The 27,487-nt window shown below is 32.1% G+C and overlaps 1 protein-coding gene across 4 annotated transcripts in view; it reads right to left on the bottom strand.

Moving 5' to 3' along the window:
• LOC100183006 (myomegalin) overlaps positions 1-27,487 on the bottom strand; it is a 32,246-nt gene that overhangs the window by 1,671 nt on the left and 3,088 nt on the right. Inside the window, exons 1-52 of one of the 4 annotated variants that reach the window (XM_018812505.2) lie at positions 25,757-26,536; positions 23,340-23,458; positions 23,218-23,276; positions 22,876-22,986; positions 22,106-22,182; positions 21,929-22,052; positions 21,466-21,637; positions 21,167-21,251; positions 20,704-20,842; positions 20,501-20,563; positions 20,366-20,395; positions 19,632-19,727; positions 19,151-19,288; positions 18,770-18,892; positions 18,401-18,475; positions 17,919-18,029; positions 17,522-17,632; positions 17,023-17,232; positions 16,523-16,702; positions 16,184-16,227; positions 16,002-16,106; positions 15,863-15,901; positions 15,331-15,436; positions 14,921-15,081; positions 14,511-14,619; positions 14,150-14,322; positions 12,866-13,000; positions 12,310-12,447; positions 11,931-12,033; positions 11,513-11,658; positions 11,249-11,309; positions 10,819-10,966; positions 10,294-10,407; positions 9,703-9,823; positions 7,893-7,993; positions 7,149-7,283; positions 6,907-7,006; positions 6,430-6,640; positions 5,994-6,116; positions 5,632-5,815; positions 5,197-5,365; positions 4,739-4,858; positions 4,390-4,487; positions 3,778-3,906; positions 3,423-3,578; positions 3,073-3,191; positions 2,607-2,740; positions 2,185-2,312; positions 1,715-1,960; positions 1,090-1,311; positions 636-769; positions 117-362 (exon numbers count right to left, since the gene is read on the bottom strand). In XM_018812505.2, the coding sequence (XP_018668050.1) occupies positions 117-362; positions 636-769; positions 1,090-1,311; positions 1,715-1,960; positions 2,185-2,312; positions 2,607-2,740; positions 3,073-3,191; positions 3,423-3,578; positions 3,778-3,906; positions 4,390-4,487; positions 4,739-4,858; positions 5,197-5,365; positions 5,632-5,815; positions 5,994-6,116; positions 6,430-6,640; positions 6,907-7,006; positions 7,149-7,283; positions 7,893-7,993; positions 9,703-9,823; positions 10,294-10,407; positions 10,819-10,966; positions 11,249-11,309; positions 11,513-11,658; positions 11,931-12,033; positions 12,310-12,447; positions 12,866-13,000; positions 14,150-14,322; positions 14,511-14,619; positions 14,921-15,081; positions 15,331-15,436; positions 15,863-15,901; positions 16,002-16,106; positions 16,184-16,227; positions 16,523-16,702; positions 17,023-17,232; positions 17,522-17,632; positions 17,919-18,029; positions 18,401-18,475; positions 18,770-18,892; positions 19,151-19,288; positions 19,632-19,727; positions 20,366-20,395; positions 20,501-20,563; positions 20,704-20,842; positions 21,167-21,251; positions 21,466-21,637; positions 21,929-22,052; positions 22,106-22,182; positions 22,876-22,986; positions 23,218-23,276; positions 23,340-23,458; positions 25,757-25,800 (6,525 nt within the window). In that variant the 5' untranslated portion in view covers positions 25,801-26,536. Of the gene's footprint in view, positions 1-116; positions 363-635; positions 770-1,089; positions 1,312-1,714; positions 1,961-2,184; positions 2,313-2,606; positions 2,741-3,072; positions 3,192-3,422; positions 3,579-3,777; positions 3,907-4,389; positions 4,488-4,738; positions 4,859-5,196; positions 5,366-5,631; positions 5,816-5,993; positions 6,117-6,429; positions 6,641-6,906; positions 7,007-7,148; positions 7,284-7,892; positions 7,994-9,702; positions 9,824-10,293; positions 10,408-10,818; positions 10,967-11,248; positions 11,310-11,512; positions 11,659-11,930; positions 12,034-12,309; positions 12,448-12,865; positions 13,001-14,149; positions 14,323-14,510; positions 14,620-14,920; positions 15,082-15,330; positions 15,437-15,862; positions 15,902-16,001; positions 16,107-16,183; positions 16,228-16,522; positions 16,703-17,022; positions 17,233-17,521; positions 17,633-17,918; positions 18,030-18,400; positions 18,476-18,769; positions 18,893-19,150; positions 19,289-19,631; positions 19,728-20,365; positions 20,396-20,500; positions 20,564-20,703; positions 20,843-21,166; positions 21,252-21,465; positions 21,638-21,928; positions 22,053-22,105; positions 22,183-22,875; positions 22,987-23,217; positions 23,277-23,339; positions 23,459-25,756; positions 26,537-27,487 lie in introns of those variants that run through there. The other 3 variants (XM_018812504.2, XM_009860649.3, XM_018812506.2) reach the window with 3 other exon arrangements.

Raw genomic sequence — 27,487 nt, 5'->3', positions numbered from 1 at the left:
GGCACAAGGTGTTAAACCGGTGTGATAACGACTGTCGTTTTCAAGGCAACGCGAGGATAAAGTAAGTTACATTCATTCATTCATTCGTATTATTAACTCTCCGAAAAACTACTTACCTCTGAGCTTATTGCATATTCTCCAGCTGACTCTGCTCCCCTATTCATGGTGCTCTCTGATGCTGATGAGCCCCCTCCAGTGGCAACACCAGATGAGGTAAACGACCTGACACGTTCGTGTGGTTCAGTGAGCATGGGAATATCTGCAGGCCAAAAGTTTCCTAATATTTGATCGCTATTATTGAGGTGACGACGTAATGCACCGATAGATACAGATATATCACGAAGCATTTTCTTTTCCGGGTTCTGAAATGTAAAAGAAACTTAAGACTTTTTAATAATAAATTACATATATAATAGGCGTGTTTATATTATGGAAGTGGTTATTTGAACCTTAAGAAAATCTTAATGTGTGCGTGGTTACAAAATCTGACAGAAGAAATTAAGAATAACTGAACCAAATATTGCAACCATATAAAAACGCTGGAGCAGATCCCTTTACTCAATCTATCATTTTCATTAAAAAAAAAGAATAATATTAAATATTTTTTGAATATTATATTTCTAAATTCCTCATACCATATGTTTTGATGAATTGATTTCACCAAGTTTCCTCGCTATTTGATCATCAGTAGCTTGTGCAAGCAAACCACTGTCCAATATACTTTGTTGGAGATATGTAAAGTCTTCATGCTTGCACAGTGTGTATAGACCTGGTAAAGATTCATGGTAAAAATAAATAAATACTAAAAATTTTTTAAATTTTTTTTAAATACAATTACAGTTAAAAACATTCATTCGGTAAGTGTTTAAGAATTTGAACTAGATAAATTTTAGTTTTATAAGTTTTTAAAACTACATATGTTGGTAATAATATAATGTCAGACTATAACATTAATGTTTTAATAAATGTGTTTTTAAAAAGATTCATAAATGATAAAACTATTACATACACGTACACAAAAACAACATGATAGCACTTTATTTGCAAGTTTTAGGATTTTTGTTTTTTTTTCTGAAATTTTTTCCTCACCTTTCTTGCAATACAAAGGTCTCTCTCCATCGCCACCATGTGGCGAGTAATGATCAGGTATGGAGTGAGTCGAACATGAGACGGGAAGTTTATTGAAACTTCCATGATTATTGTGATGGTTGGTGGTGCTGGTGTCGAATGGGAAGGATTTACTCCCGTGATCTTCTGCTCCGGATGATGCGGAGGCAGGAGGAGTCATGAGAGCACTGTCTTCACCCATCACTGTGAAATAAATAAAGTTTTACAAACATCTACTTAGGACTCTAATTTTAAAAAAAGGAAGATATGCTAGATAGTGTTAATTTACTAAATATAATTTTGAAATTTTATTAACAGTAAATCTAAAAAATTAAAAAAATTTAGTAACAGTAAATCTAAAATGTCCTAGAAAATGTTATGTAAAAGTTAAAGAAAAAAAAAAAGAAAATGATTCTTTGTTAGAAGATGCAACATGTTATTATATTATGTTCTAGTATTCCCACATTTCAAAAAAACAGAACATTTTTTACCACATTAATAAAAAAGTATGAATATTTGAACATCAAAAGATAAAATAAACGAATGCATAAAACAAATGGGAACAAGGAAAATTAGCAACTTAAGATTTATGCCAAAGTAATCTTACATGAATCTAGTTTAAGACTCCTGCGAGCGTTATGTGAAGATTTTGGAGAAGATCGAACTTTTGATCCTCGTGGAGGAGTCAGATGGTGGATGTTGATGGTGGTTCGAGATCCATCTCGGTCTGGAGTCCTCGGATGCCTCAGTTGCTCTTCCAGCTGCTTCCGGAGCGCAGAGTTGGTCTCAATGCTTCTCTCAAGTTGGACTCTTAAAGATCGAACTTCATCCAGGAGTTCAGTGAGATCAATTTCTAAGAAAAAAAAAATTAAATAAAAATTTAGGTATAAAATTAGAAAAAAAATTTTAAACTAAAAAATCTAAAAAAAAGCACCATTTTTCAAATTATAAAATTCACGAATAATTATGTTCCTATAAAATAGCTTTATATTACAAACAAGTTATTTACAACAGCCAGAAGCACTCTATCAAAATTTGCACTCTATACATAAAAAGTAACAGAAGCTCTGTGCTCACCTGGATGCTGAGATCGGGATTCTCTCCTCGTAACTTTCTCATGAAGAGAAACCTCACACTTGAGGGAGTCAATGAGTTGTCGACACTCGTTAAGTTGAACATACATGTGGTCGAGTTCTTTGTTTAATCTAAAAATAAACATAATAAAGCTTACTATATAATGTTGAAATATTTATAACAGTAGAATAATTAAAACTAAATTTAAAACAGAGTGTGTCAAATACGCTTACAAATTTTAGTTAAACAATAGGTAAAATTTTATTCTATTTTCATAGGCATTTAATTTAGAAACATATGTGTTACATACTATTCTATGTGGGTGAAGTCCTACAGTAATGCATGCCAAAAGATCTAAGTTTTAGGCCAGAGTAGATCCCAAGAATCATAGTATAGTTTAATATCTTAAATACAAGTTTAATTACCGAGTTGTTTTTTCCCTTCCCTTCTTCTCACGATACAGCGCATCATTCTTCTCCGATTCAACTCGTTCAAGTTGATGTTTGTAGCCGTCAACTTCACCACGACTCATGTTTAGTTCGGATCCTAACTTCTCCGACTAGAAATACAAAGAAAATGTATTTTAAGAGCTATATATGGAGGAGTGTTATTGTATGCCATGTGAGAATGAATAAGGGACATTTATATAACTAGTTGGTGTGCTAGGTATGTGGAAACACCTTGAATTTGAATTGAGTGTTACTGTTATGGTTCATATTCAAAAGTTGAGATATGTACAAACACTTTAATATTTACAGTTAAGTTAAGTCAAACAAAATATCTTTCATACCACACATTAGGATTCTATTCATAAATAGTTTCGTTTCATGCCTCTTATGCAAACCATAATACAGCAACAACTAGCATTATATTTTTTAAACAGATTCTCACCAAAGCTGTTTGTTCTTTTAATTCCCGTTGTAGTTGATCGACGTGTTTTGATAACATGTCTGTCTGTGTGGACTTCTCCACTAGGTGGGATTGGAGAGTATTCAGTTCGTGAATGGCAGCTAAAACAAATTTGATAAAATTAATATAAAAAAATATATACGATCTATAAAATAGGAACTGTTAAAATCTTAAAAAAACATTACAATAAAATTATAATCAAAAATTTAAAACTATTTTTTTAACCGAAAAATATTAAAACTGGCAATTATATAACAGGTTTTTTAAAAATTAAATTTGATTAAACTTAAAAATAAAGTTCAAAAATTTAAGATTCAAGTTTTAAACCCAACCTGCATAAGTTGCTTTGATTTCTTCCTCGGAGCCGAGTCTTTCAAGAAGATCTTTGTTTTCCGCTTCAGCGAGCGCTAGTCTCCGACGCAAATCATCAGCCTCCAGTGCGTCACGGTTCGTTGGGTTTTCCGGGGAGACGTAAATATTGGTTGATACTGGAAAAAAATTTTTTTTTTATAAAAATGAAGAAATTTAAAGAACAAACAAACAATTTTTAAAACTGTTCTTAAATTAAAAAGAATAAACAAACAAATTAAAGTATGCCTAGATTATAAAAATAAATTGAAACAATTAAAAAGAGCATAAAATAAAGTTTAAATATTCGTAATAATATAAAGAACAAACAAAACTCACAATGTTCATGATCATCATGATCTTGTAGTTTCTGCTCAAGTTTTTCACGAAGATGATCATTTGTTCCGATGCTCTTCTCCAACCTCTGCCTTAATCCTCGGATCTCACTCAGATGATCAGCGAGGAGGTCTACAAAAGATCATCAAAATCAACAGGAAAAAAAAACAATCTCGTATTTAATTTGATCATCAAAAAAGAGAAAATTTAAGCTATTTTTTAACTTTGGGTTCCTTTTTCATTTTGGGGTAACAGTTCTAAAAAGTATAAGATATAGGCTAAAAAAATACCATTTTGATTTTTATAATTTAAAAAGGGTCAACCTGGTTAGTAGCTTAATATGAAATATCAACAAAATAACTTGCAGTTTAAACTTGCCTGTCCACTTTACAAAATCAGAACTTTGCAAATTTCGAATCATGACAACTTCACTATTACCAACATGAACTAAAACAACCATCTCTATAGAAAAACTCACACCTATCTACACTATATACATTGCACACACTCAATGCATTGAACAAGTTATCAATAATTGAAAGCCACCTGTTTTAAGCTTAGTGCCTTACATATCATGCATCATTTAACAGTCTCTTAAATTTCCAGCCAAAATACCTGTTGGGTTCCTCATAGAGCGTTGGTAGCTTGGTACGTTGGTTTCTCGTGCTTTCTGTAAACTCTTACTTGCAATATCGAGCTCTTCACGAAGGGATCTGAATAAAGTTTAAAATAAATCAATTCCTATCAATATTAGTCATTATAATATGAGTTAGTATAAGACATTATAAAAAGATATATACAGCCAACTCAAGCAAAAGGGCAAATAATAATGCACTTAAATAATTTATACACAACCTGAATAATTTTAATGTAGTGCATATATAACAAATTCAAAATCAATTTTGGCAAAATGCTTTTATACAACATATTATAAATTTTCAGATGACAATTTCTCTCAACATACCTGTTTATTTTCTTACTATCCGATAATCTTCTACGAAGTCGATCGAGCTCCCGTGATAACTTGTGGTCATGAAACTCATCACATGAGCTCTCACAAGCGTGACTACGGTTGTTGTATGGACTGCAATGAAATAACAATCGGTATTAAAACATCATAACTCGGAATGCTTCAATCAAGCTAATCATATTATCAACAATAATTCAAACTCAAATATTCAAATACTTTAAATTAAAAAACTTTATATTTAAAATTCAAATACTTTAGACACACATAAAGATTACAGTTACTACAACCTTCTGATGAAATGCAGGCGGTAGACCCTGTACAAGTTAAGGGCCAACCCATGCCTGAATCCCAAATTAAAAAAACACTGTATTTTCAACAATTTTCAGGAAATTTTGCAAAAAAAAACATTATCAATTCTTAAACAAAACTTATTTCTCAAAAACCTTTCCCACCTTTGTTTAAGAATCGATATTTTATCAGATTTCCGTGGCGTGGCTGATGTTGGTGTCCACGCTCCACCGAACGCAGCCGTACATTGCGCTTCCTCGGATGTGGTCGGTAATCTTCTTCTTCTGCTCTCAACCATCGAGTCATCCGCTCCTGATGAAGATCGTGAACGATCTGAAATTATTTTTAATTTGAAATTTTAACATTTTATTTTTTTTATTTTACATACCAGTATAGAATATAAAGCAAGAATTGCATAGTTTTCCAAAAAAACGTTGGTGTTTAAATGATATTTTTACTTACTGGTTATTTTTTTAACTCTTTACATTATAAAATTGAAGAGGTCCTACATTTTTGACCATGCACAATATTGTATAGAAAAAGTAGTTAATCAAATGGGAGATCATAAAACTTACACATTTCCGCACATATAAACAAACCTTTTGAATGTTTTGAAGGCAAATATTCAGTGACAGCAATCGTACGTTGGTACATTGGCATTGATTTTCTACCCGGTGTCACTGGGCAGGATTGCATCTTATTTTCGGGCCACGAGGCTCGATGTGTTTGGTGATGCGTGTCGAGCGCAGAGGGTAATGAAGCGTAACGGTCGTCGTGGTAATCCTTTAAAGAAACAAACAAAAAAATTAACATTATATTAATGTTACGCAATCACATTGAAGAAAAAAAAAAAGTGAAAAATAATATAAAATTGAACAGATTTCAAAAAATAAAAACAAAATAGGCAGATGTTAATATATTAAAAAAGTTTAAAATTGATTTTTGTGTCAGCATGACTCACCAGTTTTGATGGTAAACGTGATGAGTCGTGAATCATCATCTCATCCTCGGTTCCTGACAACAGGGAGTGATGCGAGGATGAAGGAGTGAGCATCCCATGACGAGGATCAAATGAAGATGGACGCTGAAACACATTAAAAAGATTATTTCCCGAAAAATATTTAAAAAATCTTTTAAGGAAAAAAGACTGCAAAAAAGCAACATTTTTAAAATGATTAATTTACAATTTTAATCTAAACATTCATTAATTTAAATGTGATAATTTTTCACGCGAATTTGACAAACATTAACATTTTACCATCCTATTTAGGTTGCCTTTATATTTATAATATGCCTGGCAGCAAGAATTTATATATTTATTATTCCAAATTGCAAACCAGTAACTTATATAATGTATACACCATGTTTACACTGTAAAAAATATAAATACCACTTACTTTTTTCACTGTATGAGTATGATGGCTTCCACTATCAGTTTGTAGATTTGGTGAACTGAGCCATTTCTCCCTTGTGTATGTGTTGCTTGTGTTAGCTGGTGTAACACGTGGTTCATCTACTTGCATGCTATCAACATATAACTGCAAGTTCTCCAATCTGTCCTCCAAGTCTTTTACTATAGTCGTCTTGCTATGTAATTCTGCTGAGAGTCTATAAAATGAAATGATTTTGGCCTTAAAAATATATTAAATGCTAATATTTCAACAAATTTTATTTAGATAGTGTAAGAAGTTGTAATTGTAATAGATGTATACAGTATACATATACATATTTGTAAACAATATCAATTTTAACAAAAATTGTATTCTGCTATTTTCTTGTTATAAAAGTAACACACTGCAGTGCTAGTAAAAAGTGTTTTAGGGGTAAAAAGTAAATTTTGCAAGACGTTTTAGAAGTGATATCTATTAGTTTACCTTTGAATTTGGTTATTTTGTGAGTTGACGATAAGTTTTGAAGCGGAGCTTGGTAGAGAAGTTTCACCTTCACTTTCAGATTGAGAAGTATCTCCATGTTCTGTGGAATATTTACTTACAGTTTAAAAAATCTACCTTGAAACAGTGTTTTTTGAAAAGTTTGCACCAACTAAACAATTAGGGTGTAAAAATTGTAGCAATTCTTTTTTTTCGATAATTTTTTTTTTTTGCCAACAAGCTACCTGCCAAATGCTTTTGAAGTTTTTGAACGAGTTTTCTGCTTCGTTCAATCTCAGCGTTGACACTACTACTGATCATCGGGTCGATGTGGTCACCACTAGAGTTCAGTAGAGTGTTGATGTACCGCGTGACGACGTCTAAAAATAAGGGAAATTAGTTTTAATAAATATTATGTTTCTGTTACATAAAATGGAGATGAATTCTGTGAACTGGCTCCAATTCTCATGAAGTTGCATAATGCTCGTAAAAAACAGTCAGGTTCAATTAATATGTCAATTAAAAAACACAACAAAAAACATGTCTAACTAATAGTATTTTATAAAAGATAAATATTTCCCATCATCACTTCTTATTAAAACGGAATAGGTTCTTACATTATACGCCCTCTAAAAAAAAATTTGCATTCTTTTAAAATGACAACGTCTAAAAATAAGGGAAATTAGTTTAAATAAATACTATGTTTATGTTACATAAAAGTGAGATGAATTTCATGAATCTGGCCCTGATGTAACTCTCATAAAGTTGTACAACTCTCCTAACAAAAAAACAGTCAATACCTATCAAAAATTCAAGTCCAACGGATTGTGCAGCATATAATTCGCCCAAAATTACACCATCATTATGTTATCGAACAGAAAATGGCTTACATTATATTCTAGTCCTTTCACAATTTTTTACCAATCTCTTTTAGTTTGTATATTTTTAAATAAATACTGAAAAAATAGAAGCCACATTACACAACCCACCCATCTCAGTAGCAAGATGCTGACAAGTATTTCTTGATTTCTTTAATTTTTCACGAAGTTGAGAAAGTTCTTTTGCTTGTGCTTGTATGAGGGAATTAAACCTGGAAAATTATTTATACCATAAATAAATTATACTTTATGCTTTAATTACATGCTAAACTACAAAAATCCAATAAACTAGAATACAAAAACTATTTTCTATTTGTATGTAATACATGACTGGCTACAGGTGTAACTGACTTTATAGTAAACCATTTTTTTCAAAAATTTTATGGTTATTGTTCTTTAAAATTTACTGCTTGTAAGTCAGTATAACTGTATGGTATGCTGGGTTCACAACAAGGCATGGTATTATTAATGTATTTTTTACTCACATCTGTGCCGATTGTTAAATATCTGTATGTAGTAATATGACTGACTGTTTAAGTTATAATACATTTCATGTAAAAATGAGGCCATTTTTATAGCAAATACAATAAATTAAAACTAAACACTAGTATTCGCTATTCACCATTTGAAAGTATTTAAAATCAATGATAGTGTAAGTTAAAAAACAAAAATCCAGTTTAATTGATAAAATCTCACCTTAACTGTTCTTTCAACCTAACCATGACACGAATAATTATAATCTGAACATTTTCTATGTTAAATAAACATGTTATAAACTACTAAAAATAAAGAGAACATAATACCGAACAGTGTCTTCTCAAAACTGTATAATAAAACAAAACCTAAATAAAACAATCTAAGCTATAGATTTCGTTTGGTTAATAAACTTTTTCAACAAAAACTATATTTTTTTTACAAATTACAATTATAATATAGTATCTTAATATGGCTTCTTAAAACCCTGAATAAAAACAATCAAAAACTCTCAGTAACTTTTATCAACAAAAACTGCAAATTAATATCTGCAAATATTATGTCTGAAAACTGTCTTTACAAACCCTACTATAAAACAAGCCAAATAAAAAAATCCAAAACTCTATGTGTAAAAAAGCCATATATTTCCTCTTTTTTGATGAATAAACTTTAAAAAAAATCTGTTAAAAAATAACTAATAAATAAAATCCCTAAAAATTGCCTTCTTAAACCATATTATAAAACATCATAACCTATACATTTTCACTGTTAGATGACCTTTCTCAACAAAAAAAAAATATGAATTTATTAAATATCTACATAGACTATGTCCAAAACTGTCTTCCAAAACCATATTAATTTATAAAACTAACTTAAATAAAACAGTCTAAAACACTTGTGTGTCACATATCAGTGATTGAAGCCACAGCTGCACATTGTAAGAGTAACTTGCTCAGCTTTATACCCCTAGGGGAAAGCTAATTAGATAAAAGAGAAATGATGCCACAGTTGTATTGATTATTGGCCCGGCTGCTGCTAATGGTTTATTTTAAACTTGTGCTTATCTCAACTATTATACAAAACAGGACTGGTTCAACTTTTCTAAATGACTGGAACTGGAATGGTTTGATTTTTAATATAGTTTGATTTTTCCTATGGTTTGATTTTTAACACCATTTTATGGAAGTATTTATTTTAAATTGTTTGTAAGCATTAAATTCATCTGTTTTAACAGTGTGAAAACCACTGCTTTACAAATTCAAAAAAATAAGTCCTAACTTACAAAAATTACCATCTTAAATTGAAAATAAGCCTGTTTTTATATGCCAAGCATACAACACTAATTTCATTTAAAAAATGCCAAAATTGGAGATCCAATAAATTTTCACAAAATAAATTGACAACTGTACGTAACAAAGACTTAAGCAACAACCAAGTGTTTACTTACTTCTCTTCAGACTTCGGAGAGACAGAAGCGAAGCCGCTATCAACGTTGGAATGAGTCTGCGTGCTCACATCGTTTGTTTCATTGCTGTGATTACGTCCGTCACCGAGACGCTTGGCAGATTCTGTGGGGAATGTATTTGTTGGTGGGGAATATATACATGACTGTTTGGGTTTAACTGTTTAAAGTAAAATGACTAATTTGAATAGTGAGTAATGTACTAGCATATGTATGGTGTGAAATACATGCAATTAGCAACAGTTTATTATAAACAAAAATAAACTAAATCAAAAACTATTTTATTAACTGCAACCAGTTTTACAAGGAGCAGATACATTTCTGTTGGGTTAACATTAACTAACAGAAAGGAAATTAAAGCAAATCAAACCAACAACAACATTTATACATGAAAAAGCTATACAACTGAATGTATCATACTTTATCAAAGGTTACAAAACATGACTTGCTTATTAAAACTTCGTAAAAAACAGCAGTAAAAAAAGTTTAAAAAAAATAAAATCCAAAAAGCAAAATTTATAAAGAGTAAAATAAAAAAAAAAAAAAAACTAAATTTATAAATAAGAAAATAAGAACCTGCATCCACAAGTTCTTGTGTGACAACATCGTTGATATGGTGTGTGTAAAGATTGGGTACACTACGTGCGGCACGTATGGGGGAGCATGGTGGACTAAATATACCAGCTTCACCTGTATGTACATATGGTGATATTTATCTAACGTATCAGGGGAACTAATAGTTGTAATGTGTTGGGATATTGGGAAGAATTTGGAAAGTGGTTTGTTTAGTATTTAACCATAACCTAGATGCTAAATCTCCATCCATTATTACATCTCTTAGTGCATAATACTGGAAGACAAAATTTTGGTAAGGTTCATATGATAGTAACATGGGTGCTTTTGTAATGGACCAACTCTTGGTTAAATCCTAGGAATTATGGCATGCCACACAGTAAGACCCTTACAAAAAGTCATAAAGGGTGGACTAACAATCTAGTAAGGTTTTACTTAATAAATAAGGTTTAAAAATGAAATTTTTTTTAACTTTGACATTAACTATTAAAGGTTCTAAATGACACTAATGTATTTTATTTTACTCACGCATGGCAGCTCTACACTTGTTCAATTTATCCCCTTGTTGTCTCACAGTCTGTTCAGTGGCTGCAAGTTTTTCATTGAGTTTCTTATTCATGTTACGAGCTCGTTCTAAATCATGTTTCTCACAATCTACGGGTTTGGCAGCAAGACCCTGGTGAAAAAAAAAGGAATTACTATACCAGCATATTGTAAAAATTAAATTAAAAATAGATATTTTTCACTAATATGAGAAAATGATAAATATGAAGCCCGTGACAGCGAATATTTAAATCATACAAAAGAGTTTGGTAAAAAACAATAAACGAGTTTAGAATAGTTAAACATGTAGTGCATGCACAAATACATAGGCTTTTAGTTAGTCAGGTGTAAATAGATAAAGTACAATAACCTTTTTATGACATAACAGAAGGTAGTATTTAGTAATAATACTTACAGATGGCACGGGTAATCGACTCTTCAATACGGAAGCTGATGATTTCTTTGAAGGATGAATTCTAATGAGAATAAAATAATTTGAGAACGAACTTTAATACAAAACTGGTGCTGCTTACCAGTTAAATGTAATACAGTTTAGGTGGGTGATATATTTTAATATTAACAGTTTAAACAATTTATTGAATAAAATTTGATAAATTCAGAGCTTAAATCGAGATTTTTATTATTTTAGCAAAATAATATATATAATACTAAATTTTACTTTAATTTGTTGCGTTCATCAAATAGTTGTTGTTTCAATGTTTCAACTTCAGCAGCAAGCTCCTCAACACGCTCGTTGTTGATTGGTTCGTTTGAATCTTTCATGCTTGACTGATCATGCACTTGTCGCTTCAGCAACTCATTTACCTGAAAGTTGATTTTAATTTAGGAATATATTTAAAAAATAATTCAGAAAATATTAATCTATACACTCTTTAAGAAATAGTCTTCTCTAGGAAAATGTTTAAAAAATGAAATTTTTGGACCAAAAGTTTTGAAATGTTAATGTTTTTTTTCAGTTCAGGAAAAATTCTTCTCAAGTAAAATTATTTTAAATTTTTTAAATTTAAAACACAGCTGGTTAAGAATTAAGATCCTTTTTTAAGGAACAGACTTATTACTCCAGGATGTTGGTTTACCTTCTCAGCATTCTGCAGCTTCTTCCGGAGGTTGATAATCATCTGATGAAGTTCCTTTCGACTAAAGTTGCTCATACCATCAGACTCTTCACCAGATAAATGCCTGGATAGAAATGATAGTGTTTAAATACTGATATTAAATACAGATAAACCTGTTTGTTTTGACCTCATCTGTCTGCATATTTTAAATACCTACCAGATTTAGACTCATATTATTTTTGTAATAAGTAAAAAATAATAGCACCAAACATGCAAAAACTATTGCAATGAATAATTAGTTCACCAATGCAAACTTACACAAATAAAATACCTGTCAACAGAACTCTAATTCCTAAATTTTCTATGCAAAATTTTTCCAAATATCCTGACCCCTACATACCTTGATCTGGATGATAAACTCCCATCTTGTGAGATAAGATCGGAGGATGTTGAAGTGTTGCTCCTCGTGGTGAGAGGGATCTTCTCAGAGTCCCGGATGCGGGAGAGAAGTCCGAGGATCTCAGATTCCTTTGCTAATCTAATAAAGAAGAGTAAAAAATCTTAGGTGCATAGCTTGTCTGCATCCATGACTTCAAGTGGGAGGGTGGGCATGCCTTTCTGCACTGTATTAATCAGTGAACGTTACAACCAATAACCAATAAGATAAAATTCGTTCAAGAGAATTGTATATTTTACTATTACTGCCTCTTTCTGCATTTATATAAGCTTGACGCATATACGTACACCTATATAGTATTGTGCTGCCAGTACTACCAGTACCAAGCAATATATAAAATTCAAAATGGTTTAATACTTTTATTTAATATTTCTTTGAACACTATTCTATCATTTTTTTTTCTTTTACAGAAACAGCAGAAGACAAATTTTGATAAGACTTGTTTTACTAAATAAAATCCCAATATTTATATCAACTAAAGTTAAAGTAAAGGACTCACTTGTCATCAAGCAGCTGCTGATTCTCCATTTCTTTCTCATCGAGAATGATTCGAAGTTGTTCCGATTGTTCCTTAAGGTTGATGGATGATCCACGCAGGTCAGATATTTCATGCAATGAGTCAGATAACTGATTTCTAGAAGAGGGAAAAAGGGTTTAAAATTCCTTTATAACCGGTGTTTACCTGCTACAAAAGAAAATTATGGAGTTTCTGAACTGTTATTCTAAAATACTGTAACTGTTCAATTAGAGAGCGAAAAATTACTACCTGCAAAGTGGAAAATTACCACCTATATCATTTAAAATCCGAAATACCTCACATTTTTGAAATCTTTAAAAATATAAACTAGACTATATTATTCAGTAAACTAGGTCATGCTTACGAACCAACTATGGCTTAATAATTCAATTGTGGTGAGCTATCAGGCTACAGTAAATACAAGCTATTGTCTGTGGCTTGCCGACTCAACAACTGGAAGTTGGAGAGCTTTTCAATGGGATTCCATTGAAACAAAGCAAGCACTGTTACAAAACAATCCCTATTCTGTGTAACAAACCCCTTGCTTTGGCAAACAACAAATTAAATATTTCAAGCAGCAGCTACCCAAATACTTCTCTTACAATTTAAAACCCATTAAAGTTGAGTAAATAATGAAATTGAAAGTTAAATAGCTCTCTGTGTTTAAATAGTAGGTTTAAGTTTCTGTTTGCTAATGGCTTGGTAACTTGGTTATTGAATAACCATCCAAGAACTCATAAAATTTAACAACAGCTTCGAGAGGTTTAAATGCCAATTGAAATTTAATAAAAGTACAGTGCTGTTCTAAAGTAGTAACGGCTGATTTTTAAAAAAAATTTAACTGCCTGTTATAAAATCTATTATACAGCATAATATTGCATGCTAAAATGTAAACCAAAATGGATGTCCAGAGCAATATTCGGAATACAGACTAGCGTAACGTTTAGATCTAAATAAGTGCGGGCAAAAATGGTTTCCATAAATTAAACAGTTTATGATTGTTTTAAACTCAAATCAGTTCTGTGGGTAAGCTTTTAATGCATGGCAATGCATGGCACACCATGGAACCTAAGATTTAACCTATAGTCGTCCCACTACCCCAACACTGAAGGTGCTACAATTCATTAGTGACCACTGGGTTGAAGCAATGTTCGTTAATCGATGGTATCAATAATAAGTATTGAACTCACTATCCTTCAGTTATGACGCAGCAAGCACCTAACAATAAGCCTGACCGATTTCCAACACTTAAAAACATTAGCTTACCTTGTGTTTATAAGCACTTGTTTAAGCTCGTGTGTGGTCAAGTTAGATAGATCTGCATTACTTTCATCACCATGGTTACCATTATGGTTGGAACCATCAGGCATATCCATGTATGAGGTTTGGTCAAGTGGAAAACCAAGTGTGGTGTTCATTGTACCATTGCATGTCACATTCTGTATTTTTTTTTAAATTTAATTTTGTATAAATTCACTTTTTCCATATATATATAGTATATACATCACATTTTTCAATGAAAAAGTATTTTTTTTATTTATGATTGATTTTGTTCTGATAGTGACAAAAATTTATATTTTGTTTCGTTTAAATTTTAAATAAAATGAAAATAATATTCGCCACTGACCTCTGTGTGGATTTTGGACCGGTTTAAACTAGTTCGAAGCGGTTCATGGTGGCCACCATCTGTAGTTGAATAGTTGGCAAAACTGGTTTGTTTGTCTGCTTTATTGGGTCTGGAAATGTACAATCAATATAATTAAACATTGCTGTAGTTAATAATATATGTAGAGTAAAAAATAATATTTATTGTATAGTTACGTATAAGCCAATAAACCGTTGGATACTTGACAAAAAATTAAAATATTAAATATTGGACGGTTAATTAAAATCAACTAAATCTTTAAAACACACAGGACTTAATGGCAATAAATTAGTTACTTAATATTTCATAATATAAACAATCTTGTTAATTGCGCACATCATTTTGTATGGTAGTACTGGTAAGAATTGATGGTTAAAATAATAAAGTTTTACCTTTTGTTAAGTTTCCTCTGGTTAGGTGATTGTATATGTGTGTGGTGGTTGTTAGTGCTGTGCGTGTCTTCACCACTAGATGAAGTGTTGCTATCATCAGATAAACCCATGTTGATATGTTCATTGTGGATATAAGTGTTGTGCTGAGTGTGCTGTAATCGCTGTGGGAAAATGTTAATTTAAGCACAAAAAAATATAGAAGCAAAAAATACATTTGAAATGTTTGTCTTTATACAAATTCAGGAATACAAATACTTGGCTAATGGAAAAAATTATATAGTTAAAAAAATATTCAAAATAACATTCAGAAAAAAATCTATAAAGAATAAAAATTCTCGTTTAAGATTTTATTAGATTAAACATACAGTTTTAGCCATACTTTGCAGTGTAAATTATCACACACAATGTACCTGAATAACTTCTTCTTTATCAGCAACTTGTTGAGTCAAAGTTGTTATCTCTTTATAAAGACTTTGGATTTCATGGTTCAACGATTCAGACTCATCCTGACTTGACCTGGTGGAAAAATACATTAATTTTATATCAGATAAATATCCAAGGGCACGTGTAAGTGTATTTCATGCTGTGATAGCATAACCAATGCTAACTGTCAGGCATAGGTAAAAATATAAACCTAACTAATAAAAATCCAAATACAGAAAATAACATTTAAAATTTTATATCAGAAAATTTCCAACAACACATGTATGTTGCATGTGACAATATTTCATGTTTCAATACTACACCCTATGCTCAGTGTCGAGCATAGGGCAAACTCTAAGCTTGATTTGTTAAAAATTCCAAATTTAAGATGCTATTTTAAAAGAAAATAGAAGATCTGTTGGAATAAAGGTAGGAAGAATATGGTAATGAAAGGAGTTATAAAAACATAACATTCTTGAAAGTGAAAACAACAAATTTAATAAAGTAAAAAAGACTCACCAAAGAGAAAGCAAGCTAATAGAGGAAGGGTGGCGATTTCTTAAAAAAGAAAAAATTAAAATTTCGAAAACACAAATATAAAAGAAATATTCCTTATGGACAAAATTGCGCAATATTTCTTATGTTAAATATTACATACTTCCTCTGCAGTTCATGTTGGCGCTGTACTGCCATCTGCTGGCTGTTGAGGTTCTGAAGCTCTTGCTCGCTAGAGACGAGTTTGTTCTGAAGATCGGAGTTGATGCTGTGGAAGAGGGAAGGATAAGATGATGATCATGAAGATCATGTTAATGTATATTACATAGAGGAAAAAAAACTTACTTTAAAAGATTGGAAACTTTGTTCTCAATCTCAGATTGGAGGTTCTGTTGAAAAATATAAAAATAACAAGTTACGTAAAACTTTATTTAACGGCTGCCTAATATGCATATAATTTTTTTTATTTGGCTCTAAAACAAAAATAGTTTAAAAACCAAGTTTAATAATACTCTTCCTCATAAAATGTTTATTACACACGAACGTTTAGCAAAAAGTACTTTATATTTTAACAGAACAATAACTTATGATAAAATTTGTATTTAATTTATGATTTAGAGACATTAATTTTGACAGAACATTACTTTATTGCTGGACCTGCATCACTAAGAAACTTGATCTCACCTGAATCTCCTCATCTCTGCTCCTAATGTCCTCCTTCATCTTGTGCATCTCCACATCTTGTTGAGCAATGGTCCTCCGATGTCTCTCGGACTCCTCTTCCTTGGAACGGAGCGCTTTTTGTAGGTCACTGGTGGAGGAACGAAGATCAGAAGCAACTCTATCGTGAGAAGACTGAGCTTCCTGAACAAGTTGAGGATCATTTAAATAAACAAGTATCATTACAAGATTAAAATATCAAATATGAAGTTATAATGACCACAACAGTCTATGCTTTAATTTTACAGCGAAAGTAATAGAAAGAGAAGTATTGTCAACAAGGATATTAATATACCAGTATATGAAGAAAATGTGTTAAAAATTATGCGAGATTTTGGCTAGAGGCAGAGCCACCAAGTTTTAGCTATTTCTTGTTTCATTCTTTAACAATGCTACAGAAGCTAATATTGTTTTTATATGTAATTTATAACAACAAAAACGTTAAGATACATTTCTCCACTAACCTTATATTCCTCCTCCTTTTCCCTCAACTGATGTTGAAGATCAGATATTCTTCTTTCTGCTTCCATCTGGGAGATGTTGGATGAAATATCGGAGCTTGATCTTCTCAACATCTTCCTGCTCATCTCAGTGAACCGGAGCTTCTCCTCATCACAATGGATGAGAAGTTCATCTCGCTCACGAAGAGCTGAAATCCTCTGCTCTTCTTTTTGCTGAAAACAGAATTCTTTTAATTGATTTTTTAAATTTATAATTTAAGTGTTTTTTTTAATTTAAATTTATAGTGTTTAACAGTAACTAAAACAAAGAATAAAGAAATCTCTTTACATTTGGTATATAAGTCACTTTCCACTCACTTTCCACTCAACACTCTTAAATTACATCTAATAAGTAAAAATCAATCCATCGGACTTACACTTCTATTTAGTTTATCATAAATATAAAAACACAAATAAAATTAATAAATTACTTTTTTTCTAAATAAAAAAATAGATTCTTTACCTGCAGTTCCTTGAGCAATGCTTTATGTTTATTTGTGAGATCTTGAAGAGATTTATCTTTTTCATTTATCATCTGATCCATGGATACCACTGTTTCTTCACTTACTTGCAACTGTAAGTTAAGTTTTTATATTTATTGATTGATTTACAGATTTGTGGGGGACATATTATATTTAAAGTATACAAACCTGCATTAAAAGGTTTTTAGTTATTATTTTAATTATATTAGACTGCTTGAACAAGTATGTATGATGAATGAGTAAAACAAGTTAGAAATTATTCATACTAATTTTAAATTCACTCATTACATGAAAATTAATTTAGACTTACAAATTAACAAACTAAGTAAATAATAAAAATTACTAAAAATTAAATATTTGATAAAAGTTTAAAAATACCGAAGTTTTAAGATGTTCCATCTGTCTCTCCTGCTCCCGATGTTGCTGAAGTTGCTCCCTTATCTTCTTATCATGATCATCTTGTGTCTTCAACTTTTCATCAAGTGCATCCTGTAATAAAAAATTGTTTTTAAAAGTTTTTTTCCAAAAAGTTATATGCATAAAACACATTTTATAACTATTTCTATACATTAGCCACACAGTCTGTAATATAAGCCAAAAGTTACCAAAGTTATGTTCATACTTTGCAATTTACTACACAGTGTTTTGTGTTATTTATTTCGTTTGTGTCATTAAACAGTTCAGTTGAGTGTCACAAATAAATTTAAAAGTGAACCAAAAAATTTAAGATATACCACAAGTAATAAACATATTTGATTTTCCACCACTATTGTAACTAATAACAAATATGACAAGTATATTAGTACAACTAATCTCATGCACATTTTATAATTATAACCAAATTAAACTTGATAAACTACCTGCAGTGCAGCATCTGCTTGTTTAAGTTGTTGTCGTAGTTGATCAAGCAAGTTATCCTTGGTACTTGACATTGGCTGGCAACAACAAACAGAAGATTATTTTCAATATTGCAAATTATTGGGCGAAGGAAACCCCACAAACAGCAGTTAGAAAATGTAAATAAAACTTACAAACTAAAGTATAGATTTGATAAATAACACAAACATAGTAAATTGACATAAATGACACACGTTCATTTTACGGAAAGTTCTGCATTTATAGACAAAAAACATTTCATTACACCAATTTACAAAAAAAAACGGAAACATTATTTACAACTTTCAATTTTGAACCAAAATATCAGGTACAACAGAAAGTCAATTCTCCACCTTCTGTATCTCCAGTTGTCGAATAGCATCAGCCAGCTCTTCAGCTTTAACTTGTTGGTCTTTCACTTCATCATTCAAATTCTCTATTTCATCTTCTTTCTTCTGTAGAAGCTTTGTTAGACCCTGGAACATAAAATGTGGGATTTAGAACTGTATTTACCGGCTTACTGCCCAAGCTATGAATTGTAATATTTTATCTAAAAATGTTGGCAGTCTATGTAATCTTAAAAAATTTATTTAAAAAAGTTTAACACATACTTTTGAGAGGTTAAAAATAAAAATAGGATTAAATTTGCAGGTAAATACTTATTACACACATGTAAATCATAAATTTTCATTGCTTCTCTAGAAAATAAAGATACAAAATTCAAAGGTACTCACAGCGATAGCTCGATCCCGCTTATTGACATCACGTTGAGCACGAGATTCTTTTTCTTTGAAATCTTTTTCCATTTCTTCAACTTTCGAAGTAAGATCGTTGTTCATTTCTTCAGCTTCGTCTAATGCTTGTTTCAAATCCTGAACATAATTTTCAAATAAAAATATAAAAACAGAGGAGATGTAAAAATTAAAAACAATCCAGTGTATTTTAGTCAATTGACAAACGTTGTTACTGGTTTTAATATAAAAATTTGAAATTTACTTTTGTCATTAAGTTTGTGTCTAAGTTTGCATTAACAATATATATATATGGAGGATTTTGCTACTGTCTGGGCATAACATAATTCTAGTAAAAAAATTTTATACCAACAATCTGTTTGTCAAAATGCAAGACATTATCTGGGTAGGAAACATTTAGATCAAGACACAACATGGGTATAAAGTTTTTTTTTTCAATTTAAATAAAAAACAATAGTTGTACCTTCACTTCTGTTTCTCTTCTGTCAAGTTCTTCTGACATTTGTTTAGTAGCAAGTTCATATTCATCTAATCTTTGTTGTTGTTCCATCATGTGCTCCTGGGTAATAATAAATATAAAATAAGTAACAGTAAAATCTGATCAGCAATCAACATAAATTTTGCAACTATTGTCAAAACATGTAATCTTATTTAAAAGTAAAGGTAATGTGAAAATAAAGGATTTAAAGGGAAAACCAAAATAAAAGTCAGATTGATTACCATCAAGTTTGGGTTATAATTTTACAAAGTAAACTCAAAATCAACCATTCCGTACAAAATAATCAGTTTTATGATTTGAGCAAAAAGTCGAAAACCTCTTTATTTTGATTGTACAGCATGCGGATAATGGCTAATAAGCCAATCCAATCATATATACAACACAGCAATAGCAGTAAGCACACATATGCAAGGTTAGGAACGAAGTAGCTGCTTTGCAATGCAAAGCTATGCATGCTTTGACCCCAGGCCTAAAGCAACTGCCAATAATTGACAACAAAACAAAACCAGAATTTTGACAGGATTTGTTACTGACCAACTCAGAAGGTTATATTATGTTTTTTTTCCGTTTTTTAATGACATAGACACATTATTAAAACTATGGACTCAATTTTCATAATTAAAGCAGACATGCGAGAAATGAAAATAAAATAAACCCAAGTCCACGAATGAAAAGCACAACCAGGCTTTGACCTTTACCTGATAATCATCTTGTAAATGCAGCATTTCCTAACAATGTAGTTTAGAATAAACAAGCACAAACAAATGTTTGACTGAATTTCCATTAAAATGTATAGTATAGACAGACAATGAACATGAGGATCACATCCTTACCTGGTATTCAACTTGACTTTTGTCTTCCTTGTCTTTAGCAGCTTTGAGTTCAGTTTCAAGGTCCTGATAAATTTGGACATAAATAACTAAAATTTAAAACTAATGTAAACAAAAAGATTCCAACAAAATTTAAACGGGATATAAGAAGGATATATAAAAAAAAGAGGATACAAAATTAAAAACACACAAAAAAATATATATACTTTTAATTTTTGCCGTGTTTGTTCTTTCTCCTTGATCAAGGGAGCCACCTGCTGGTCAAGAATGGATTGTTTTTCCTCGTTTAACAATTCAATCACTGTTTGCTTGGAAGATAAACCTTCTTTCAGTTGACTGATGGTTCTGAGGTGGAGATAGCTTTAGAATCAATATTTAAATATTTGCACAACACAAGAGAAATTTTATCCTCATGAAATATTTACCAAGTAAATAAAATCGAATTTCTGAGTGTACGGAAAGCAATTAGGTAAAACAAATACCTGATTATAAATTATTATTACACTAAACAATTAAACATAACACATATTTTGTTCGTCCTTCAATTACAATGAAAAAGGAAACAAAAGTCTTTAGAAGATACTAAGAATAAAACATACGAATTAACATGTTTTCTATTATGATTTAAGCTGAAGAAGCAATAGCAGTAAAAACAGATAATGAAGCTACCTGTCTTTTTCATCTAATTCTTCATTTAAATCATCAACTTGTTGCTTTAAGTTTGAATCATCATCATCTAAGGATATTTTATCATCTGTTGGATATTAAATGAATCAATTAGCTCGTACGGCACTACAGCCTATTGAAAAACCAAACATTTTCTCAAGCAATGAAAAAAGGGAAAAATAAAAGCATGTCCAAAATACATAAAGCTTGCCTAAAGGCTACACAACACTACAGCAATATTATTCTTTCCCCCAACCTATGCCAAACATAAGACACCAGTTTAAAACAAAAACACCACTCACCAAAGTTACCACTGTCTGTTTGCTGGCTTGAGTTTTTTTCCAATGCAGATCTGACCTCATGCAACTCCTGGTTAAGAGCTTTGTTTTCAGATTTTATTTCATCAAGTTGTTTTTTGAGGTCAAGGGCTTGCTGCAGTGTTCCTTCAGCGTCCTGCTGGGCAGCTAACAAGTCCTGGGGAAGTAGTAATTAAGGAGATTGCACAAAATAAGCAACACCTAGAAATTATATAGCACCTATGATACAACAAAGTCAGCAAGAATACTTTTATTGTTTTCTATATCTAATGTTTTTTATATAAAAATAAAATATTAATTTGAATAATTTGGATAAGTGGTTTTTAACTTTTTGTATCTTAAACTATTATATTGAAAATTAACATTACCTTATAAAGCTTTTTTAAGGTTGTGACCATTATGTTTAAAAATACTTTAGAACTACACAATACAAAAAAAAACATGGCACCTTCTCAGCAGCTTGAACTTTTTCATTCATTATTTCCTTCAGTTGTTGCAGTTCATTTTCAGCTTCACTTCGAGCTTTACGCAAATCTTCAGGTCCATTCGACTCCATACAAGCAACTGCGTTCCTGCAATGGAAAGACTCAGTTATGTGGTTTGGTTATTGTATTCGATCACTTACGAAGCTTTAACCAATAGATCATGTTTGTCTTGCAGTTCTCTTCGGAGACCATCACATTCAACTTTTAATTCAATGTTCTGAGGAAAAACAAATTTGTATTAGATATTCGTACAACTAGAAAAAGTCACAAAAATGTAAGATATAATACTGAACGAGTTCCATCATTACATGCAAACAATGTGTTTTAAAATTAAATCACTCTAAAATACAAACCTGTGTTATTTTTCCAATACTTAATCTATGCGCCATCATAAGTAAAACCAACTAAACTAACCATCAAAAGCAATAACCACAGTTTGTTAATAAATTTAAAGCAAAACAAGCAACAACAAGCAGCATAACCTAACTACCGCTTCAATTTTTCAACTGAATTAATTGAATTTTGAGCCAAGCAGAAGCAACTTTGTTATCCACAAATATTGAGGCACGCAACCAAGTTATTTGTCCCATAGTCAAACTATCATTTGATTGTTGACCTAGTCAGCTTTAAAACTAATTTAAAAGGGGCAATATAAGCGTATTGTGTCCTAGGTGTCTAAACTTGCCCGAATTCTCCTTCGAAACCACACGTAACTTTGGAGATTTTGAACCAAGCTGGTGTTTGGCTTGGGTAAACAAAACAAAGTACATCAAATATAAGGAGGGCATAAATCACTATCTTTGCTACAACAAACAAATATGAGATGCTAAAATACCAAGTATAACGATGTAAAAAAACAATACAGAAATAAAAGAAAAGTACTGACTTTAAAAATTTTCATATAACTTACCGTACGAACGAGTTGTTCATGATCACCAGTGAAGTTTTCCTGCATCCGCTCCTCCATGTAAAATATTCGAAGCTTCAAACTGAAATTCTCCTTTTTTAGATCTGAAATTTGCTGTAAAACAAAAGGCCAATTTAAATAGAGTAAGTATTATGTGGTATATATATTACAATTCAAAATTAGGGAGTTTATAGGATTTTGTAACTGAATAACCAAGATGGTGGACTATTTTTTTATTTTACTTAAGTAGTATCAATAGCAAACAATTATAAGTATTTTTTCATATTTTAAACAGACATTTAAACTAAAAATTCTAAAATATTGTAACAATAAAAAATATCTTACAGTTCCATAGTCCTTCATGTTTCGGTTTGGGGAAAGTCCCTCTGTTGCAACTTTAAAAACTAAAATAACAAAGTTTTAAAATTGTTTAAATGTTTCATCCAAGCTCAGTGTTGCCAACTTACTTGCTGGGTATCCAGGTCCAGGATCACTTTTCCTAGCAGTATCATCCATATGAAGATGACTGGCATCACCGTTCATTGAGGTATATGATGTCATGTCAGGTAATTGAGACACATTTGAACTAGAGAAAATGAGATTTTTTTAACTGGAGCAAAAACAAGATTAAGTGAAAACTAAAATGTAATTCAACAAACGAACGTTTAAGGAAAATAATAATAAACAGAACATTGTTATTCGAAATAAATATCAAACTTTATTCAAAAAATCTATAAATCCACAAACAGTTCCCAATTTAAACACACTGGTTTAACTCATCCAAATATAAACCTTTCAACGCCCTTCAAGTTCACAGACAACTAATGAAAAGTCTCTCTACTTTCACTCAACCAGACCACTTATTCATTTCAAGTCAACTGGATTACACTGAATACACAACTTCAATGACAGAACTTCGTACAGGGTTGAAGACAATGTAGAAATGCAACTTTAATATACAATAAAAATAAACTACAGACATATAGACAGAAGACATTAAAAAATTGTATGCCTGACAAGTTGACAACACTGACCTAAACCAAATTACTTTTAAATAAGATTGTATCCAAAAATACTCGTACAGTTTTCCAAAGGCTGAAGTAGCACTTGTGTGTAAGCCAAATGCTCTGATTTCCTCAAGAACATGACTGACTGTTGACATAGACTTAATAGCAAGAATGTAAACACACTTATCAAGTGTCCACTGTGGTGAAGCACACCCACTTCAAGTGGGAGGAATTCTCCCAAACTTTAAAAGCCAAATAATGAAAGATACTGATTAGAAGGAACATTCATACTGTTATTGTTTTAAGACAAATAAAACAGAACAAAAAATCTCTAGCAGAATATTAAAATTAAAAAAAACACCAAAAATAAACAAAATAACCTGACGCAATTCTTAGAAACAGCTGACAATGATAATTGTTGGTATATTATCAAGTCTACAACTGTCAATCGAATGTCATATAGCTGCGGTTGTCCCTAATGACATATTCGTCACGACACTGGTGGCCAACCTCATACAAAGTACAAACAATTCAATATCGAATGCTCTTTGCACTCCCGCGACACTATCTGCTATGCAAGTCCTTCTAACGCGTTGAAAGATGCTAAAACAAAAGCCATAGGGCATAGGGCGCTGACCCTGCATAAACCAACAAAATTAACGCGTTTGCTGTTCGATCGTTGCTCTATGTAATGCTACGCGTTAATGGACAGTGACGTAACTAGTTTCCGCAATGGGCCAACAGAAATAAAGCGTCTGGATTTAATATACTATGTAGGAAACCGTAAGCTAAACGCTAAAGCTTTTACTATTGGTCAAGAATTATAATCTTGCTAACTATTAGCACAACGTCTCTCACTAAAGACGGTTACTAAACTTGAGTAATATTCCTTTATTGCTACGATACGCACACGCAAAGGTAACTAGACAAATGCGACTGGCACAGCGAACTATTCCTAGGGCGTCATGGCATAAATTAATTACAGTTCGAAGGGAAAAACACAGCCGGTAATTTTGACGTTTGAACCTGCTAACTACGCCAATTGAAAGATGACGATTAGAACTGGCGGCGGGATTATAACAAAAGAGTCGAATCGGGAGTTGGCCAACGAAGACGATTTGAGAAATGGATTAATAAAGCAATCCTATTTCCGCAATGGCGGCGAAATTACACTGGTTTTACATGAAAGGCGCTGCTATATCTCAAGGCAATGAAACAATTACTGGCGTTGGATTAGTTCGACGGGGGAGATTAGACAGTTTTATTTGGGGGAGGGAAAAAGTATGTTGAGGGTCGAAGTTGTAATGGGACATACCACAAATAGATCACAATTAGTTGCAAGATTAGTGCGAAAAGCGACTCTTGATAAGGTCGTCAACAACTTGGTAGTATACCCAAGGGACGCTACGAACGTCATGCATAATTTATAGCAGCAAAACCGAGCGAGCGGGGAGCCTTTATAAAAGTCAAGTTCGCTATGCATTTCTGCAGCGTAAGCATAAATACACGTAAGCTCTATACACAACTTAACTTACGCACGCTAATAAGCAGGAATAAATGCTGGTTTAATATAACATTCAGCAGTGTGGGAAAACGGAAGCCATTTCACAACAGACGCGAGTATTTAATAAAGAAACAAAGAATTCGCCTGGAATGCACAGGCCTGTACATTGTAGTTTATAACGCAATAAACTGGTGCCATAATATATTAGTTTCTGGACCTATGTTCAAAATTACGTCAGCGCTTCAGTGGTCCAAACAACTTGGCTAAGGAAACCTTGGTAACAGTGCGGGGAAATCCATTGTTGAAAGAAACCAAGACTTCCTTTGTAATACACAAGGGAGGTACATTGGTTATGATGAGATTATTAATTTACCTTTTCTGCTTTGCCTCTATCCACGATTTCAGGAACGGGTACATTTCAATTCAAAGTATATTCCGCTAACGCAGTTCGGTATAAAACCGGTGCAAACGGATGAGAAAATATCCAAGTTTTTTTAAAAATCCTTTGCTAAAAGTTGATAGCGGGTGGTGTCTTGGATTTTAGACGGGTCCGTTTCATTCTTCTTCAGTAAAAATGTTCAGTACACCACACGGGAAAGACTTCCTTAAGCAATCCACTACTTACTACTTCTTACTTGCTTTCGGTTTTCCTTCTGAGTTTCGACGATGGCCGAAAGAATTTCTCGCACCTTCTAAAGCAATCTCACACCAACCAGTAAAATACGGCAGCTGCCTACACGGGTGACGGCTTCGGTCGGTAAGTAAACAGCGCGAATGGACTATGGCAACATAACGATTTCGACCGACGCTGATTAAGATTTACAGGCCGTATTCTCTCACGTAACTTAACGTCTTCAACGACACTAGGTAACCTGTGAAACATAGAACACGACGTTGTGAAGTAGTGGCCTCAGGCAAGGAAAGTCGCCTTCTGAACCACTGGCGCGTACGTACTGCCCTTGTATCTCATTTACCTTCCCTGGATATCGATCTACCTTAACTCGGTCTAGCGCCAGAGATCGGCTATAAGAATAGCTAGCTAATTTCCTTTCGATATGCGTGCGGTTTTTTGAAAGGTTTTGCTTCACCACACGAAAGTCTCTTTGGAACAATAAACTGAACCCCAACGACGAGGCAATAACAACTTGTTTGTTATGTCAGGCGCACAAAAAGATGTGGAAACATCGAAACAGCGCGCGCTCTGCGACTAGTACACGAAAGCATATTCAGCCGAGCGTAGCTCTTACTGTCTCGCTGGCAGCAACTAACGTAAAAGTCTATAGGAGAGACAGGGCGCAGTCGCCATCACCTGTGCGTGAACCATCACTGTCAAACTAACTTGGCATACCGATCTTCTGAGTTATTAACTACCGCCCTGCATCTGTGTGGCTACTGGGGCTCGGTCTGCCATTTAACTCGCAGGAGATCAAACGTACAATGCTTCTGCACGTATATAGTGGCAGAACGGAAACTGTTGGCTGCAACAGAACGAACGAACGATGCATCACACGTCAGGCGTGGGCAGGAAGAGACGAAATGAGAAAAAATGCAAAGCGTTGAATTAGCGCAGACAATCATATATAAACGGCAACAAAAATAGTTGAAACATTGATTGTTTAGAAAACAGCAACATGTTTGTAGCAGTAGTTTTCTCTCTTTGACATAAGTAACTTAACATTGTCAAAGACAATGTTTTGTTGCAGTATAAACTATTTAACTATTGAGTATAATATATTTTATACAAAATTTGGATATAATTTAATTTCCTTTAAACTCTCCCATACAATCAGAATGCAACACAATGTAAATCAAACAACAATTATAAGTATAGTATATTCAACATTAATCATCTCCTCAGTTTATTTATGTACACACAAATTTAAGTAAAAAGCTGTTTTAAAACAAGCTGCAATGTGGTGATACATGTTGTAAACAGTTGTTAACACAAAAAAATATATTGCAATTACAAAAAGTACAAATATTGATTGAAACTTGAAACAGTAACAACTTTTAATAATCCAATTAAATCTGCCTGTTCACCGCACCTTACAGTTACACCTAGTGCAGAAAAACTTGTCTGACTTGATGAACTACTGCACTCGAC

The sequence above is a fragment of the Ciona intestinalis genome, chromosome 7 (genome assembly GCF_000224145.3).
Source record: "Ciona intestinalis chromosome 7, KH, whole genome shotgun sequence".
Classification (NCBI taxonomy): Eukaryota; Metazoa; Chordata; class Ascidiacea; order Phlebobranchia; family Cionidae; genus Ciona; species Ciona intestinalis.
The sequence above is the reverse complement of the archived record's forward strand: the minus strand, read 5'-3'. Positions and strand labels throughout refer to the sequence as shown.